The sequence below is a fragment of the Protomyctophum parallelum genome, assembly GCF_964188405.1.
Source record: "Protomyctophum parallelum genome assembly, chromosome: 4".
Lineage (NCBI taxonomy): Eukaryota > Metazoa > Chordata > Actinopteri > Myctophiformes > Myctophidae > Protomyctophum > Protomyctophum parallelum.
Window position 1 is genome coordinate 51,229,760 of NC_139700.1, and position 17,074 is coordinate 51,246,833.

The 17,074-nt window shown below is 44.0% G+C and overlaps 1 protein-coding gene across 1 annotated transcript in view; it reads left to right on the top strand.

Moving 5' to 3' along the window:
• Positions 1 to 17,074, top strand: part of LOC310857256 (DNA topoisomerase I, mitochondrial) — a gene marked incomplete at both ends in the record, with an annotated part of 64,467 nt that overhangs the window by 13,990 nt on the left and 33,403 nt on the right. The window contains 6 exons of the mRNA XM_083762866.1: positions 1,718 to 1,839; positions 3,248 to 3,370; positions 4,844 to 5,031; positions 5,626 to 5,770; positions 10,474 to 10,617; positions 12,977 to 13,162. Coding sequence (XP_083618992.1) covers positions 1,718 to 1,839; positions 3,248 to 3,370; positions 4,844 to 5,031; positions 5,626 to 5,770; positions 10,474 to 10,617; positions 12,977 to 13,162 — 908 coding nt within the window. The remainder of the gene's footprint in view (positions 1 to 1,717; positions 1,840 to 3,247; positions 3,371 to 4,843; positions 5,032 to 5,625; positions 5,771 to 10,473; positions 10,618 to 12,976; positions 13,163 to 17,074) is intronic.

The window sequence follows — 17,074 nt, forward strand, 5'->3', positions numbered from 1 at the left end:
ACACCAGGGGTCGGCAACCCAAGATGTTGAAAGAGCCATTTTCGGGCAAAAAATTGATTCAAAATCTATCTGGAGCCGCAAAAGAAATGCACACATTATAGTGCGGCTTTGTCAAGCTTTATTATCTGCAACGAAATCTGCAACGAAACTATAGCAGCAGTGGAGGAGTTTGAAGATGACTATAGCAGCAGTGGAGGAGGCACTAATATTTCGGGATCCTTGTGACGTTTCCAGACGTCCTACATACAGAATGTGTTAAACATACATACAGGCAGTCAATCTGCATTGGCTGTGAAGGCAAAAGCCTCTGTCCACGAACTGTTAAATCCTCTGTTTTCACTGGCTGTCTTTCTTTTTCTCCCTGTAAAGTTTTTGATTCATGGGTTTTTTATTATTGTTTGGACCCAATGTTTTATACATTTGTGTCAATAAAGTAACTAACTAGAAGCCATAGTAGCGTAGCAGCCAGGCAGCATCAGCCCATAGAGTCTATGTCCCATATATTAAACTGCTGTAATGTTTACAAAGGACTGTATATAGCCAGGCATGACAGAATATTCAATGCAATGACCCATCCGTATTTGCAAATATAACACAATATACACCAGATTATACATTATAATTGACGAACAGCAGAGAGGTTTTTCTATTGGAAGTTGGCTGTGCTTTTGATTCAAGTTTAGAGGAAGCTTTCCTTACTAAACAAGTAAAATATCAACCATTAGTACAGGCCATTATACAACTGGGCTATACGTGTCAGCTCATTGTTTTTATATTTGGCAGCCTGGGCCATGATGTCCACAGGCTAGTGGTCAGACATGATGTCCACAGGCTAGTGGTCAGAGACATGATGTCCACAGGCTAGTGGTCAGAGGCCTGAGGATTATAGGGTTGTCCAAGTGTAAGGCAAAGCAGCTTGTTGCAACATACTGTTCAATCTCCTCCATTATAGGCAGTCGGTCTATTTGGAGGAGAAGGTGCTTTCTGTACCCATGACTTCCTTTGGGTGTTGGTAATATGACAGACTGAAGTGACCAATGAATAAGTTCATGTGTTGCCTATATATATATATATATATATATATATATATATATATATATATATATATTCTGTACATTTAGGGCTTGTTTGGACTCGAGCACTGAGACACATGATATCAGAATCAACACAATATTTGTGCCCTTGATAAAGTTTTTTTAAGTGGTGCAACCACTTCTACATCCAGCAATGTCCGCATGTATCATGTATCATGTATCATGAGCACGAGTGGTGTGCGCATGCGTGAAATTGGAACGAGAGAAGTATGTGACATGGCTGCCACCTGCTGGACGCAAACGATACAGAGAAGAAATTGGAACGATACAAATTGGAACTATACAGAGAACCAATAGACGGGAGTTGCACCACTTGGTTCACACTGGTGTGATTTTTTAAATGTGGACTGAAATAAAGAAATTGTGTGTATGTGACTGCGTATGCAGGTACAGCGGTGAAGCTCACCCCCGTGGCCGAGGAGGTGGCGCTGTTCTTACTGTGTGTGTGTGTGTGTGTGTGTGTGTGTGACTGTGTGTGTGTGTGTGTGTGTGTGTGTGTGTGTGTGTGTGTGTGTGTGTGTGTGTGTGTGTGTGTGTGTGTGTGTGTGTGTGTGTGTGTGTGTGTGTGTGTGTGTGTGTGTGTGTGTGTGTGTGTGTGTGTGTGTGTGTGTGTGTGTGTGCAGGCACAGCGGTGAAGCTCACCCCCGTGGCCGAGGAGGTGGCTCTGTTCTTCGCCCAGATGTTGGATCACGACTACACCACCAAGGACGTGTTCCGCCAGAACTTCTTCACCGACTGGAGAAAGGTGAGGTCAGAACATCACGGCGGTTCCGGTGGTCCAGTTGAGAACATGCTCAGGTTCCAATGGGATCATTCTGTTCAATTTTATTACATAAAGTGTAAACGTTGTCTCAAGACACTTTACATGAGGCAATTTTGCGACTTGTGTTAAAGAAAAAATCAACGAGAAACGTTGTGGTGTATTTAACCCATTCTGAACGGGAACCCATTTTGGTGTTAGCACTATGTTATGCTTTAGCTATTGAAAAATATCAGATCTACAAGCTCTTTTTAGAATCTGATCTCAGGTCAGAATGAAAACTGTCAGGATGTAGAAGACATTTTTTTAAATCTGATCTCAGATCAGAATGGGATAATTTTAGGACACTCTAGTCCAGGGGTCCTCAACTAGAAATGATGAAGGTCCACAAATATTTTTTTGAATAAGACCGAGGTCCGGTCCCATGCGCGGCATCCATCGGAGAGCGGGGCTCTATGCCCGTTTAGTATGGTCAAGCCAAGCTTATACAAATCAGATCCCCTTCCACCCAACCAATAATGGGGTGCAGAGTGCAGGCCCGGAGTGGAACTCCAAATCAGGCCGGGAGTGATACGCCCTGGCAGGCCACACTGTGCGCGCGCATAGCGCGCGCCAGAATTTTGGGGGCCCTTGGGGGACATTTTGGGGGCCTTTGCAACAATTTCACATGAGAAATGTACCATCTGATGTTATTTATATTATTATTATTTATTTTTTTGGGTGGTCCGCAAAGAGGTGGTCCGCGGTCCGGTCGCGGACCGCGGTCCGCCAGTTGAGTACCCCTGCTCTAGTCCTACCATGCATAGACGACTGCTAAAAGCTGGATCAGCGTGCAACACGTCGTACGGCGAAGCAAAAGGTTTCTGAACGTCTCAGCCTACATATTTCCGCGTGCTGAAATTGGCGACGCGTTGCTGTGAGCTTGCAGATCAGCTATTTTCAGCATGCAAACGTGTCATACGGCGAAGCGTACACGTCAGGCTTCGCTTTGTTTTCAGCCGAGGTGACGAACACAGAGACACGTGGCTCCTCCGTGCAGAATAAACAGGTAGTGTAAGGGACAGTATAGGTCGAGGGGACACGGTATATTGATAAGCTATTATCCATAGCTTTTTTTTTTCGGTGGCACGTTATGTTTAATCCAACAACACATTTACCTCTCTGTGTTTTGGGACATGTTCTGTGTCTGTGTGGAATGGACGATAGCCCTGTGCGTTGGCGAGACTCTACACATGCGCCAGCACGTAACGTGATCATAATTATAAATGTACATCTACACATGCGCGAGGTCCATGCGTTGTGTGTGTAGGTCAACAGCAGACAATGTGTTAACCTGGAGAGTGTGTGTGTGTGTGTGTGTGTGTGTGTGTGTGTGTGTGTGTGCGCACACTAGGAGATGACCCACGAGGAGAGGAAGTTGATCAAAGATCTGGAGAAATGCGACTTTGGAGAAATGCACGGCTACCACAAGGCCAAGGTGGAGACCCGGAAGAATGCCAGCAAGGACGAGAAACTGGTGAGGTTCTGTGTGTGTGTGTGTGTGTGTGTGTGTACTTGTATTACTGTAGACCAGGGGTTCTGTGTGTGTGTGTGTGTGTGTGTGTCTTACTGTAGACCAGGGGTTCTGTGTGTGTGTGTGTGTGTGTGTCTTACTGTAGACCAGGGGTTCTGTGTGTGTGTGTGTGTCTTACTGTAGACCAGGGGTTCTGTGTGTGTGTGTGTGTCTTACTGTAGACCAGGGGTTCTGTGTGTGTGTGTGTGTCTTACTGTAGACCAGGGGTTCTGTGTGTGTGTGTGTGTGTGTGTCTTACTGTAGACCAGGGGTTCTGTGTGTGTGTGTGTGTGTGTGTCTTACTGTAGACCAGGGGTTCTGTGTGTGTGTGTGTGTGTCTTACTGTAGACCAGGGGTTCTGTGTGTGTGTGTGTGTGTGTGTGTGTCTTACTGTAGACCAGGGGTTCTGTGTGTGTGTGTGTGTGTGTGTGTGTGTGTGTGTCTTACTGTAGACCAGGGGTTCTGTGTGTGTGTGTGTGTGTGTGTGTGTGTGTGTGTCTTACTGTAGACCAGGGGTTCTGTGTGTGTGTGTGTGTCTTACTGTAGACCAGGGGTTCTGTGTGTGTGTGTGTGTGTGTGTCTTACTGTAGACCAGGGGTTCTGTGTGTGTGTGTGTGTGTGTGTGTGTGTGTGTGTGTGTCTTACTGTAGACCAGGGGTTCTGTGTGTGTGTGTGTGTGTGTGTCTTACTGTAGACCAGGGGTTCTGTGTGTGTGTGTGTGTGTGTGTCTTACTGTAGACCAGGGGTTCTGTGTGTGTGTGTGTGTGTGTGTCTTACTGTAGACCAGGGGTTCTGTGTGTGTGTGTGTGTGTGTGTCTTACTGTAGACCAGGGGTTCTGTGTGTGTGTGTGTGTGTGTGTCTTACTGTAGACCAGGGGTTCTGTGTGTGTGTGTGTGTGTCTTACTGTAGACCAGGGGTTCTGTGTGTGTGTGTGTGTGTGTGTCTTACTGTAGACCAGGGGTTCTGTGTGTGTGTGTGTGTGTCTTACTGTAGACCAGGGGTTCTGTGTGTGTGTGTGTGTGTGTGTGTGTGTCTTACTGTAGACCAGGGGTTCTGTGTGTGTGTGTGTGTCTTACTGTAGACCAGGGGTTCTGTGTGTGTGTGTGTGTGTGTCTTACTGTAGACCAGGGGTTCTGTGTGTGTGTGTGTGTCTTACTGTAGACCAGGGGTTCTGTGTGTGTGTGTGTGTCTTACTGTAGACCAGGGGTTCTGTGTGTGTGTGTGTGTCTTACTGTAGACCAGGGGTTCTGTGTGTGTGTGTGTGTCTTACTGTAGACCAGGGGTTCTGTGTGTGTGCACCTGTATAGAGGCCACTCGGTGGCGCGCTATGAACTTGTAGATCTGCTATTTTTCGATAGCTAAAGCATAACATGATGCTGACACCAAAAGGTGGTTCCTGCCCAGAATGGGTTAAAAACCCAGTGCTGTCGTTGCAGGTTCTGAAGGAGGCCAACCTGAAGATCCAGGAGGAGTTTGGGTTCTGCACCCTGGACCACCACCGGGAACGCATCGGGAACTTCCGGATTGAGCCGCCGGGCCTGTTCCGCGGCCGCGGCGAGCACCCCAAGCAGGGCATGCTGAAGAAGCGCATCCTGCCGGAGGACGTCATCATCAACTGCTCCAAGTGAGACTCCATATGTTTTTTTACTCTGAAAACAGACGCTGGGAAGCTGTCGCACACATTAATGATTCTAAAACGGGTAGTCCCAATACTTGATTCTGATTGGCTGGTTACCGCCACGTGACCGGTGTAAATCTCACCGATAACCCACTCCTTCAATCACTTTATATCATTCGCAGCTGATTCCTGCTGAACTGGGGAAGGGGAGCGCTTGATTGCTTTACAAACACATGCCGTGCGGGCGTCTTAAGCACCGCCCGGCTCATATGACTGTGAATGTGTGACTCCAGGCAGCCCCGTAAAGACATCAAGCGCTATTCTCCCGTCACATAGCCTACTTGCCGAGCACAACAAGGAAGTGATGTGGCTCGCTCTGGTGGCTCAAAGCGTAGCTACTTTTGTGACTTTAATAGTTTTATTAGGTTAATATTGCTATATGTTTGTAACCGTTTTAGAAATGCAATAAGCCACTCGAGGCCCCAGCTTACCGGGTATTTTACACTGGCTGCCCTACGCCCCCAGCCAGTGTAAAATACCCGGTAAGCTGAGACCTCTCGTGGCTTATTGCTTCATTCACTCCCTCCTCGTCCCAAACAGAGAGTCCAGCATCCCGGTGGCGCCGGCCGGTCACCGCTGGAAGGAGGTCCGTCATGACAACGCCGTCACATGGCTGGCCAGCTGGACAGAGAACATCCAGGGAGCCATCAAGTACATCATGCTCAACCCCAGCTCCAAGCTCAAGGTACAACACGGTGAAACTGACTTAGATGGCCATTTAAGGGTTAAGACTGAGGTTAGGGTTAGTAATAGTCCAATGCCACGTCGGAATGTCCATCCTGGTTATCTGATAACATCCGAAGCCGCTATACTCCAAACTCACGGTAAAACATGTGATGTCGCTATACTCCAAACTCACGGTAAAACATGTGATGTCGCTATACTCCAAACTCACGGTAAAACATGTGATGTCGCTATACTCCAAACTCACGGTAAAACATGTGATGTCGCTATACTCCAAACTCACGGTAAAACCAGTGATGTCGCTATACTCCAAACTTGCGGTAAAACCAGTGATGTCGCTATACTCCAAACTCACGGTAAAACCAGTGATGTCGCTATACTCCAAACTCGCAGTAAAACCAGTGATGTCGCTATACTCCAAACTCACGGTAAAACCAGTGATGACGCTATACTCCAAACTCACGGTAAAACATGTGACGTCGCTATACTCCAAACTCACGGTAAAACCAGTGATGTCGCTATACTCCAAACTCACGGTAAAACCAGTGATGTCGCTATACTCCAAACTCACGGTAAAACCAGTGATGTCGCTATACTCCAAACTCGCGGTAAAACATGTGATGTCGCTATACTCCAAACTCACGGTAAAACCAGTGATGTCGCTATACTCCAAACTCACGGTAAAACCAGTGATGTCGCTATACTCCAAACTCGCGGTAAAACATGTGATGTCGCTATACTCCAAACTCACGGTAAAACCAGTGATGTCGCTATACTCCAAACTCACGGTAAAACCAGTGATGTCTACAAGCTCATAGCACAGCACTGAGTGCCGCACTACGAGCTTGTAGGTCTGCTTTTTTTGAAAAGTCGTGAAAATGTGGTGCAAGAATATATATATTTCAGAGCAGAACATTTTTAACTAAAATATTGGCTTCTGGGGGGTCCCTGGAACTACATATTTTGAGATGGGGGTCCGGGCCCAATAGAGATAATCATGGGGGACCTTGACATGAAAAGGGTTGATCACCACTGACATAGAAACATAGGGTTTTCAGAAAAGAATGTAGGATTTTGAAGCCCTTTTTATTTTTGTATTTTTTTTTAATCTCAGTCCAAAATGGTTTAAACCGCATATGTTTCTAAAAGCGCCCGTTGTCTGCCCTGATGAAGGCCAACTCCAGGCCAAGGCTTTCCATTATGAACTAGCCTGACATCAAAGCTTTTTTAACTTCATGAAAAGTGCCTTAACCCATTCTGACCGGGCACCCATTTTGGTGTTGGCATCATGTCGTGCTTTAGCTATTGAAAAATAGCAGATCTACAAGCTCATATCGCGCCACCGAGTGGCGCGATACGAGCTTGTAGGTCTGCTATTTTTTGAAAAATCGAAGAACGACTGACATTTTTTTAGAATCTGATCTCAGGTCAGAATGGGTTCATCAGACCAGTGTGTGTCCAGTGGAGAAACCTCGTATGAATCTGATCTCAGATCAGAATGGATTAATTGTTCTCATTTTAGTTTTTGTCTAATGGAGGTTTTTGCCCTCCTTGTTTTGATCCAAAGAGCACTTTCAAATTATTCATGAATTCCACTCAGAGAGCAGCATGGTGTATGAACTATGAACTATGGAAATGTTTGAGAACCACTGATATACCAACTAGTATGTCCATGTGTTTGTTGTCTTTTAACCCATTCTGACCTGAGATCAGATTCATACGAGTTTTCCACTGGACACACACTGGTCTGATTAACCCATTCTGACATGAGATCAGATTAAAAAAATGTCAGTCGTTCTTCGACTAAATAGCAGACCTACAAGCTCGTATCACGCCACTCGGTGGCGCAGTATGAGCTTGTAGATCTGCTATTTTTCAATAGCTAAAGCATAACATGATGCTAAAAAAGGTTCCCGTTCAGAATGAACGATTCTACAAATGTCTTCTAAATCATGACGGTTTTCTGAAGAACCTCATGTTTCTGTGTCAGTGGTTCTCAAACTAAATATTTATATGTAATTGGCCGCCGACCCCCATCTGAAAATATGTTGTTCCAGGGACCTCCCCCCCCCCCAGTTGCAAATATTTGACTCTGAAAGAATATATATTCAAAGATTTGTGCCACATTTTCAAGACTTGTGAAAATGAAAGTGAGCTTGTAGATCTGCTATTTTTCAATAGCTAAAGTATAGCATAATGCTCCCGTCCAAAATGGTTTAAACAAATCCACATCTTCAAACAAAGCAGAATATGGAGCAAAGAAATTATAACACAAATCCCATAAATTATTGTGGTTCGATTTACCCAGAACCCCCCCCCCCCACACACACACACACACACACACGCACGCACGCGCACACACACACACACACACACACACACACACACACACACACACACACACACACACACACACACGCACACGCACACGCACACGGACGGGGGAAGAAGTGAGCAGTACAGCCACTGGCGACAGACACGCTGTGCTGTTTCACGCTGCGCTGCTTGGATGAACATTCGTGTTCAACTCGGCAAACTTTGAAATCCAATCATTTCCAAACGGACGTGGTAAAGAAGGAATCGTTTTATTGTACCTCCGGATTACGAGAAACGAACAGCGTTTATTATTATTATTATTATTCTAGGGCTGCAACTATTAATATTTTCAAAGTGCTTAGAGACGGAATCCGAATGTTCATGCAGAGGTCATTTAATGTCCTACTCCAATGCCAAGAGTGGAAAATAAAAGTATAAAAACTGTGCACTACATAATAGTGCCTCAAACAACCAGCTGGCCAAGGAGCAGCAAATTTCTATTTTAGTTTAGTCATAGTCTTTGGACTGAAACTTCATTTAGTTTTAGTCACATTTTAGTCACCTGGAATGTCTTAGTGTTAGTCTAGTTTTAGTCGACTAATTGTCGTAAGATTTTAGTCGACTAAATCTACAGTTGATTTAGTCGACTGAAATGTATTTTGGCGGGCCTTGATGCTGTCGTAATGAGTGTTTTTACACTTTGTTGTGAACTATTTTCAGCATGCAACCAAGTGTAAAATGACTTATACTGGATCTCTTGTCCACTAGTCCCTTCCTAACATTTTAGTCTAGTTTTTATTTGTCGACGAAATTGTCAGTATATTTAGTCTTAGTTTTAGTCATCGTAGCTTAGTTTTCATTTAGTTTCCATTTGTTTTTGTCAGTGAAAATAGGTAGTCGACGAACATTTTTCGTCTTAGTTTTATTCGACGAAAACAACACTGGCAAGAAGTTCCATCAATTGAATGACAGTATGTTTTTTTTTGGGTTATGAATAATTCTAGCATAACATTTAATGGTAGCTCAACATTAAGGTGAAGGGTCTGTAATTAATGTTTTGAAACCTTTTTGCCTACATGACCCAAAATCAATTACTAATTATTTCAATACATGGATTGGTTAGATGAATTATTGTTGCCCCCTGTGTGTATTATTCATGACTTCTGCTCAATGATGTGTCAACGTGTCTGTCGTAGATATATTATAATATATTATAATATATTATATATTATATTATTCATGACTTCTGCTCAATGATGTGTCAGGGTGTGAGAGACGGGATGCAGTGTGTCTGTCGTAGATATATTATTATAATATATTATAATATATTATATATTATATTATTCATGACTTCTGCTCAATGATGTGTCAGCGTGTCTGTCGTAGATATATTATTATAATATATTATATATTATTATATATTATATTATTCATGACTTCTGCTCAATGATGTGTCAGGGTGTCTGTCGTAGATATATTATTATAATATATTATATATTATCCCATTCTGACCTGAGATCAGATTCATACGAGGTTTCCGCCGGACACACACTGGTCTGATGAACCCATTCTGACCCGAGATCAGATTCTAGAAATGTCAGTCGCTCTTCGATTTTTCAAAAATAGCAGACCTACAAGCTCGTATCGCGCCACTCGGTGGCGCGATATGAGCTTGTAGATCTGCTATTTTTAAATAGCTAAAGCATAACATGATGCTGACACCAAAATGGGTGCCCGGTCAGAATGGGTTATATTATTCATGACTTCTGCTCAATGATGTGTCGGGGTGTGAGAGACGGGATGCAGTGTGTTTGTCGTAGATAATTCCCCTTTAACCCATTTAGACCTGAGAAACGATTCTACAAAATGTTCTTATAAACCTTGACGGTTTTCTGAAAAACCTCATGTTTCTGTCAAACATTTTCATTTTCATGTCATGTTTCATATGTTTTTGGCCGCTGACCCCCCCCCCCCCCCCCCCCCCATCTGAAAATATGTAGTTCCAGTGACCCTTCAGAAGCAAAGAGTTGTTGAAAAAAAAACGTTTGCTCTGAAAGAATATATATTCAATGATTTGCGCCACATTTTTTAGCAAATTTTCAAAAATAGCAGATCTACAATATGGGCTTGTAGATCTGCTATTTTTCAATAGATAAAGTATAAAACACCAAAAGGGGTTTCCGCCCAGAGTCAGTGGATTAATTCAGTTCTCTCTGTTAGACTTAAGCGTCTTAGCAGGATTGATGATGTGAACTGAGCTGTCAGGTCTGTTGTGCTAAACACTAACCTGTCAGGAGGTTATATTCCTATACTTATGAGGGCCAAAATGTCCCCACAATTATAGCAGATTTTTGAGTTCTCTCTCTCTCTCTCTCTCGATCCATCTAGGGAGAGAAGGACTGGGAGAAATATGAGATTGCTCGTAAGCTGAAGTCGTGCGTGGAATCCATCCGGAACCAGTACCAGCAGGACCTCAAGTCCAAACAGATGGGGACGCGTCAGAGAGCCGTGGCCCTCTACTTCATCGACAAGGTCCGTGTCCAGAACACCAACTCTCGGCTCCCTCCTCCTCCTGGCTCTCAAACTGTGGAGGAAAACTCACTCCCAGTTTGACAGCTGCAATCTCGAGACCACCTCTCTCTCTCTCTCCTCACTCACCTCACCCCCAGCACAGAACTCTCCTGTAGCCCCCACCGCCATAACACACCTCACCCCCAGCACATCACCCCCACCCCCATAACACACCTCACCCCCAGCACATCACCCCCACCCCCATAACACACCTCACCCCCAGCCCCACAACACACCTCACCCCCAGCACATCACCCCCACCCCCATAACACACCTCAGCCCCACAACACACCTCACCCCCAGCACATCACCCCCACCCCCATAACACACCTCACCCCCAGCACATCACCCCCACCCCCCTAACACACCTCACCCCCAGCCCCACAACACACCTCACCCCCAGCACAGAACTATCCTGTACCCCTTCTTGATAACTATGGCTACTATGCAGACCAGAGCCTTAGATATAGACAGAGTTACGCAAACTGTGTTCACTTCATGGGGCTTCAGTCCAATGGAGGCTCTCCTACATAGACTTCTATTGGTCACTTCATGGGGCTTCAGTCCAATGGAGGCTCTCCTACATAGACTCCTATTGGTCACTTCATGGGGCTTCAGTCCAATGGAGGCTCTCCTACATAGACTTCTATTGGTCACTTCATGGGGCTTCAGTCCAATGGAGGCTCTCCTACATAGACTTCTATTGGTCACTTCATGGGGCTTCGGTCCCAATGGAGGCTCTCCTACATAGACTTCTATTGGTCACTTCATGGGGCTTCAGTCCAATGGAGGCTCTCCTACATAGACTTCTATTGGCTTCAGTCCAATGGAGGCTCTCCTACATAGACTTCTATTGGCTTCAGTCCAATGGAGGCTCTCCTACATAGACTTCTATTGGCTTCAGTCCAATGGAGGCTCTCCTACATAGACTTCTATTGGCTTCAGTCCAATGGAGGCTCTCCTACATAGACTTCTATTGGCTTCAGTCCAATGGAGGCTCTCCTACATAGACTTCTATTGGCTTCAGTCCAATGGAGGCTCTCCTACATAGACTTCTATTGGCTTCAGTCCAATGGAGGCTCTCCTACATAGACTTCTATTGGCTTCAGTCCAATGGAGGCTCTCCTACATAGACTTCTATTGGCTTCAGTCCAATGGAGGCTCTCCTACATAGACTTCTATTGGCTTCAGTCCAATGGAGGCTCTCCTACATAGACTTCTATTGGCTTCAGTCCAATGGAGGCTCTCCTACATAGACTTCTATTGGCTTCAGTCCAATGGAGGCTCTCCTACATAGACTTCTATTGGCTTCAGTCCAATGGAGGCTCTCCTACATAGACTTCTATTGGCTTCAGTCCAATGGAGGCTCTCCTACATAGACTTCTATTGGCTTCAGTCCAATGGAGGCTCTCCTACATAGACTTCTATTGGCTTCAGTCCAATGGAGGCTCTCCTACATAGACTTCTATTGGCTTCAGTCCAATGGAGGCTCTCCTACATAGACTTCTATTGGCTTCAGTCCAATGGAGGCTCTCCTACATAGACTTCTATTGGCTTCAGTCCAATGGAGGCTCTCCTACATAGACTTCTATTGGCTTCAGTCCAATGGAGGCTCTCCTACATAGACTTCTATTGGCTTCAGTCCAATGGAGGCTCTCCTACATAGACTTCTATTGGCTTCAGTCCAATGGAGGCTCTCCTACATAGACTTCTATTGGCTTCAGTCCAATGGAGGCTCTCCTACATAGACTTCTATTGAGAATGAGGACGACCAACTGGGACAAGTCCTGGACCGGAAGTATAGGCAGAAATGCATTGGACTCGCAGGGCAACAGCCCAGCTTTAATGACCTTAAATCCCCTGTTTGTAGTTATATTACAACATGAACATTAAAGAGACTTTAGTTGTTTACTGTACAAAACAGTTGTCATGTTGCACACATGCTTAAAATTGCTCTTATTTGCGCTGCCCTCGTTGAAAACCATGTATTTCCAGCTTGTCTCAGTTCAGGCTGCATGAACAGCGCTCGGTTTCTGCCCCCTCAATGTCATAACTCTTCCATTAGATGGCTACTATGCAGACATACTGTATCTTGGTCACTCGTTCTCATGTTTTCGTTAATGTTTAAGCATGTAATGTAATTGTGTAAATCCATGTCATTTTGATGCATTGTCAGCTTAAAGCTTATCTTATTTTCAAGTCGTTAATGTAAAAATAAGGGAGGAAAAGTGCCCATTACCCACAATTTTGGCACCATTTTTAATACTTAAAAAAACCTGATGTGTTTAGCTAACGGCCTGTATCTCCCTGCGCTGCACAGCTGGCGCTGAGGGCGGGTAACGAGAAGGAGGAGGGGGAGTCGGCGGACACGGTGGGCTGCTGCTCGCTGCGCGTGGAGCACATCACGCTGCACGACACGCTGGAGGGCAGCGACAACGTGGTGGAGTTCGACTTCCTGGGAAAAGATTCCATACGCTACTACAACAAGGTCCCCGTCATCAAGAAGGTATGATTCCATATGCTACTACAACAAGGTCCCTGTCATCAAGAAGGTATGATTCCATATGCTACTACAACAAGGTCCCTGTCATCAAGAAGGTATGATTCCATATGCTACTACAACAAGGTCCCTGTCATCAAGAAGGTATGATTCCATATGCTACTACAACAAGGTCCCTGTCATCAAGAAGGTATGATTCCATATGCTACTACAACAAGGTCCCCGTCATCAAGAAGGTATGATTCCATATGCTACTACAACAAGGTCCCCGTCATCAAGAAGGTATGATTCCATATGCTACTACAACAAGGTCCCCGTCATCAAGAAGGTATGATTCCATATGCTACTACAACAAGGTCCCTGTCATCAAGAAGGTATGATTCCATACGCTACTACAACAAGGTCCCTGTCATCAAGAAGGTATGATTCCATATGCTACTACAACAAGGTCCCCGTCATCAAGAAGGTATGATTCCATATGCTACTACAACAAGGTCCCTGTCATCAAGAAGGTATGATTCCATATGCTACTACAACAAGGTCCCCGTCATCAAGAAGGTATGATTCCATATGCTACTACAACAAGGTCCCTGTCATCAAGAAGGTATGATTCCATATGCTACTACAACAAGGTCCCTGTCATCAAGAAGGTATGATTCCATATGCTACTACAACAAGGTCCCTGTCATCAAGAAGGTATGATTCCATACGCTACTACAACAAGGTCCCCGTCATCAAGAAGGTATGATTCCATACTCTACTACAACAAGGTCCCCGTCATCAAGAAGGTATGATTCCATACTCTACTACAACAAGGTCCCTGTCATCAAGAAGGTATGATTCCATATGCTACTACAACAAGGTCCCTGTCATCAAGAAGGTATGGCCTCCTGGTCTTAAAGCCTGGTGTCCTGCACCCAAAATAGACACTACAAGAGCTTATAATTGATTAAAGGCAAATTCCATGCTAGAAGGCTTTCTTACCTTTATTTGTAGTTATGTCCCAACCAAAGAGGTCCAGGTGTTATTTTGTGCAAAAGCTCCTTGTTGGCTATTTTCCTCTAATATAAGCCCCAAATGAATTGCATTGCATTGAATTGAATGGGGCTATGGGGTGTTGTGCTAATTTGCATATTTCCATCGCTCCATTCTTTTATTTTTTTTGTATATATCCTCTCTTCATAATGTAAATAATATCCCAAGCGGCTACTTATTTCTATGGAAATAAGCGAATTAGCACCCCATAGCCCCATTCAATTCCCATTCAATGCAATTCATTGAGGGCTTATGGTAGGGGAAATAGCCAAAAAGTTTTTGCACAAAAAAACAACTACAAAGAAAGGTAAGAAAGTTTTCTAGCATGGAATTCTCCTTTAAAATAGGGTTCACTTTTGCATCCCAAAACCACAGTTTATAGTTAAGGGACGCAATAAAACGACCTCTGCATCCACTTTTTTTTTTAAATTATTATTATAGTTTATTTAGCTAGCTTTAGTTATACTAATCATTTCTTCCTCTTTTTTTCTATAACCACATTATAACCATAATATGAAATGAAATGGGAGTTAAATGCTGCTATTTGTAAAAATAAATGGCAAAATATGACTCCTATAACGATGTTGAAGTGGGACCCTGGGACTCATTTCTAAAAGACCATCCCTGCATCCCGGGACTCATTACATTGACGACCTATTCACATCACTGTTTAAGCTCACACTGCATTGTGACACATTGTGAGCTTGTAGCTCTGCATTTTTGGGCACACACACGTGCACGCACATGCACACACACCGCCACGCGCGGCACACACACACAAACACACACACACACACACACACACACAGCGCTGCTTTCAGATGGCCTGAATAGTTTCCGCGCTCCGGCCCCGCCTGGAAATTGAATTCCCCCTCTGAGTTAACCCATTCTGACCTGAGAAAAAGTTCTTCTAAATCCTGACAGTTTTCTGAAATTCCTATGTTTCTAGGCCTATATCACTCAATATTTCATGTCAAGGACCCCAACAATTATCTGTAATTGACCTCCGAGACCCCCCATCTGAAAATGTTGTTCCAGGGACCCTCCAAGAAGCAAAGATTTGAGTTAAAAAACATTCATTCTGAAAGAATATATTCCAAATTTGAGGCACATTTTCAACGATTTAAAAAAAAAATAGCAGACCTACAAGCTCTTAGCGCGCCACTCGGTGGCGCGCTATGAGCTTGTAGATCTGCTATTTTTAAATAGCTAAAGCATAACGTAATGCTAACACCAAAAGGGGTTCCCGCGCAGAATGAGTTAATGCAGCCGTTGTAGAGAATATCATGAAAGGACAAGGCAATTAAGTTGAGATATAAAAAAACAATATATTTCACTCAGGAAAACCACATTTTAGCCCTTAGGATGTTTAGCATAAAAAGAAAAGGGAGGAAAAAGGTCACATAAACTCTTATTATACAGTCGAGAGGCAGATGCACAGAGCAGGGAGGATGTCCCTCAGGGTGCAGATTGGAGTCCTGTTTCTGTGGGCGAGAAACCCCTTTTGGTGTTTTAAGCATTGTGTTATACTTTAGCTATTGAAAAATAGCAGATCTACAAGCTCATAGCGCGGCACTGAGTGCCGCGCTATGAGCTTGTAGGTTTGCTATTAGAAAAATCGTCAAAATGTGGCGCAAATCTTTGAGTATATATATATATATATATATATATATATATTCTTTCACAGCGAACGTTTTTAACTCAAATCTTTGCTTCTGGGGGGGAATAACATATTTTCAGAGAGGGGTCGGTGGCATATTACATATAATTTTTGGGGTCCTTGACATGAAATATTGAGCACCACACCCCTGATACAGAAACATAAGGTTTTTCAGAAAACTGTCAGGATTTTGAAGACATTCTTTAAAAATTCAGCCCTAAATGGGTTTAATCACTGGAACCTCGGCATCCATATTTGGGGGAAACATTGGCGAACAATAGCAGATCTACAAGCTCTGCTACGAGTTGTGACTTTTGAGCTTGTATATTGGCTAGCAGGCTAGCATGCTGACATCCCCTAAACTCTTCTGCCACGTTGTGCACACAGAGAAACAGAAGGCACACGTACGTACATCTGTGTAAAGAGCCAGTGAGTCTCGCTCTCTGCCTCCGCCACTTCCTCATCGAGTGATGTATAATGTTACCCTTAAACAAACATGTCAACTCCATGTCATTGTAACAAAGATATATCGATTTTTCTAATGCCATACAAGCGCAAATATCCTGGCTCGGCCAATATAATGAGGGGGAAGGGGGGGGGGGGGAGGTGGAACCAGATTTGAATTCTGTTTGGAAACCTCACCGACTTCTGTGTATAAATGATGGTTCCACATTACATTATAGGTTGTTTTTGGGTAATGCATTTTTTTCCTCCACATTAGTTACATTTCCACCATTTAAAATGACCTGTTGACCTCTCTCAAAAACATGTGGGCAGATGTATACACTTTCCTTTCCGTTTGCATCTGTATCTAGTGCTTTATTCTCACTAAAAATATATTTTGCAGGAAAAGTATCGACTGCAATATGCACTTTTTCGGCAAGAAGATTATTTATGCTATGCAGGAGAATCATAATATGATTTATTCATGTCTCCTGACTCTTCACTTAATGGTTAACCCATTCTGACCTGAGATCAGATTCATACGAGGTTTCCACTGGACACAAGCTGGTCTGATGAACCCATTCTGACCTGAGATCAGATTCTAAAAATGTCAGTCGTTCTTTGATTCTTTTCAAAAATAGCAGACCTACAAGCTCGTAGCGCGCCACTCGGTGGCGCGCTATGAGCTTGTAGATCTGCTATTTTTCAATAGCTAAAGCATAACATGATGCTAACACCAAAACGGGTTCCCGTTCAGAATGGTTTAAAGCAATGTGACT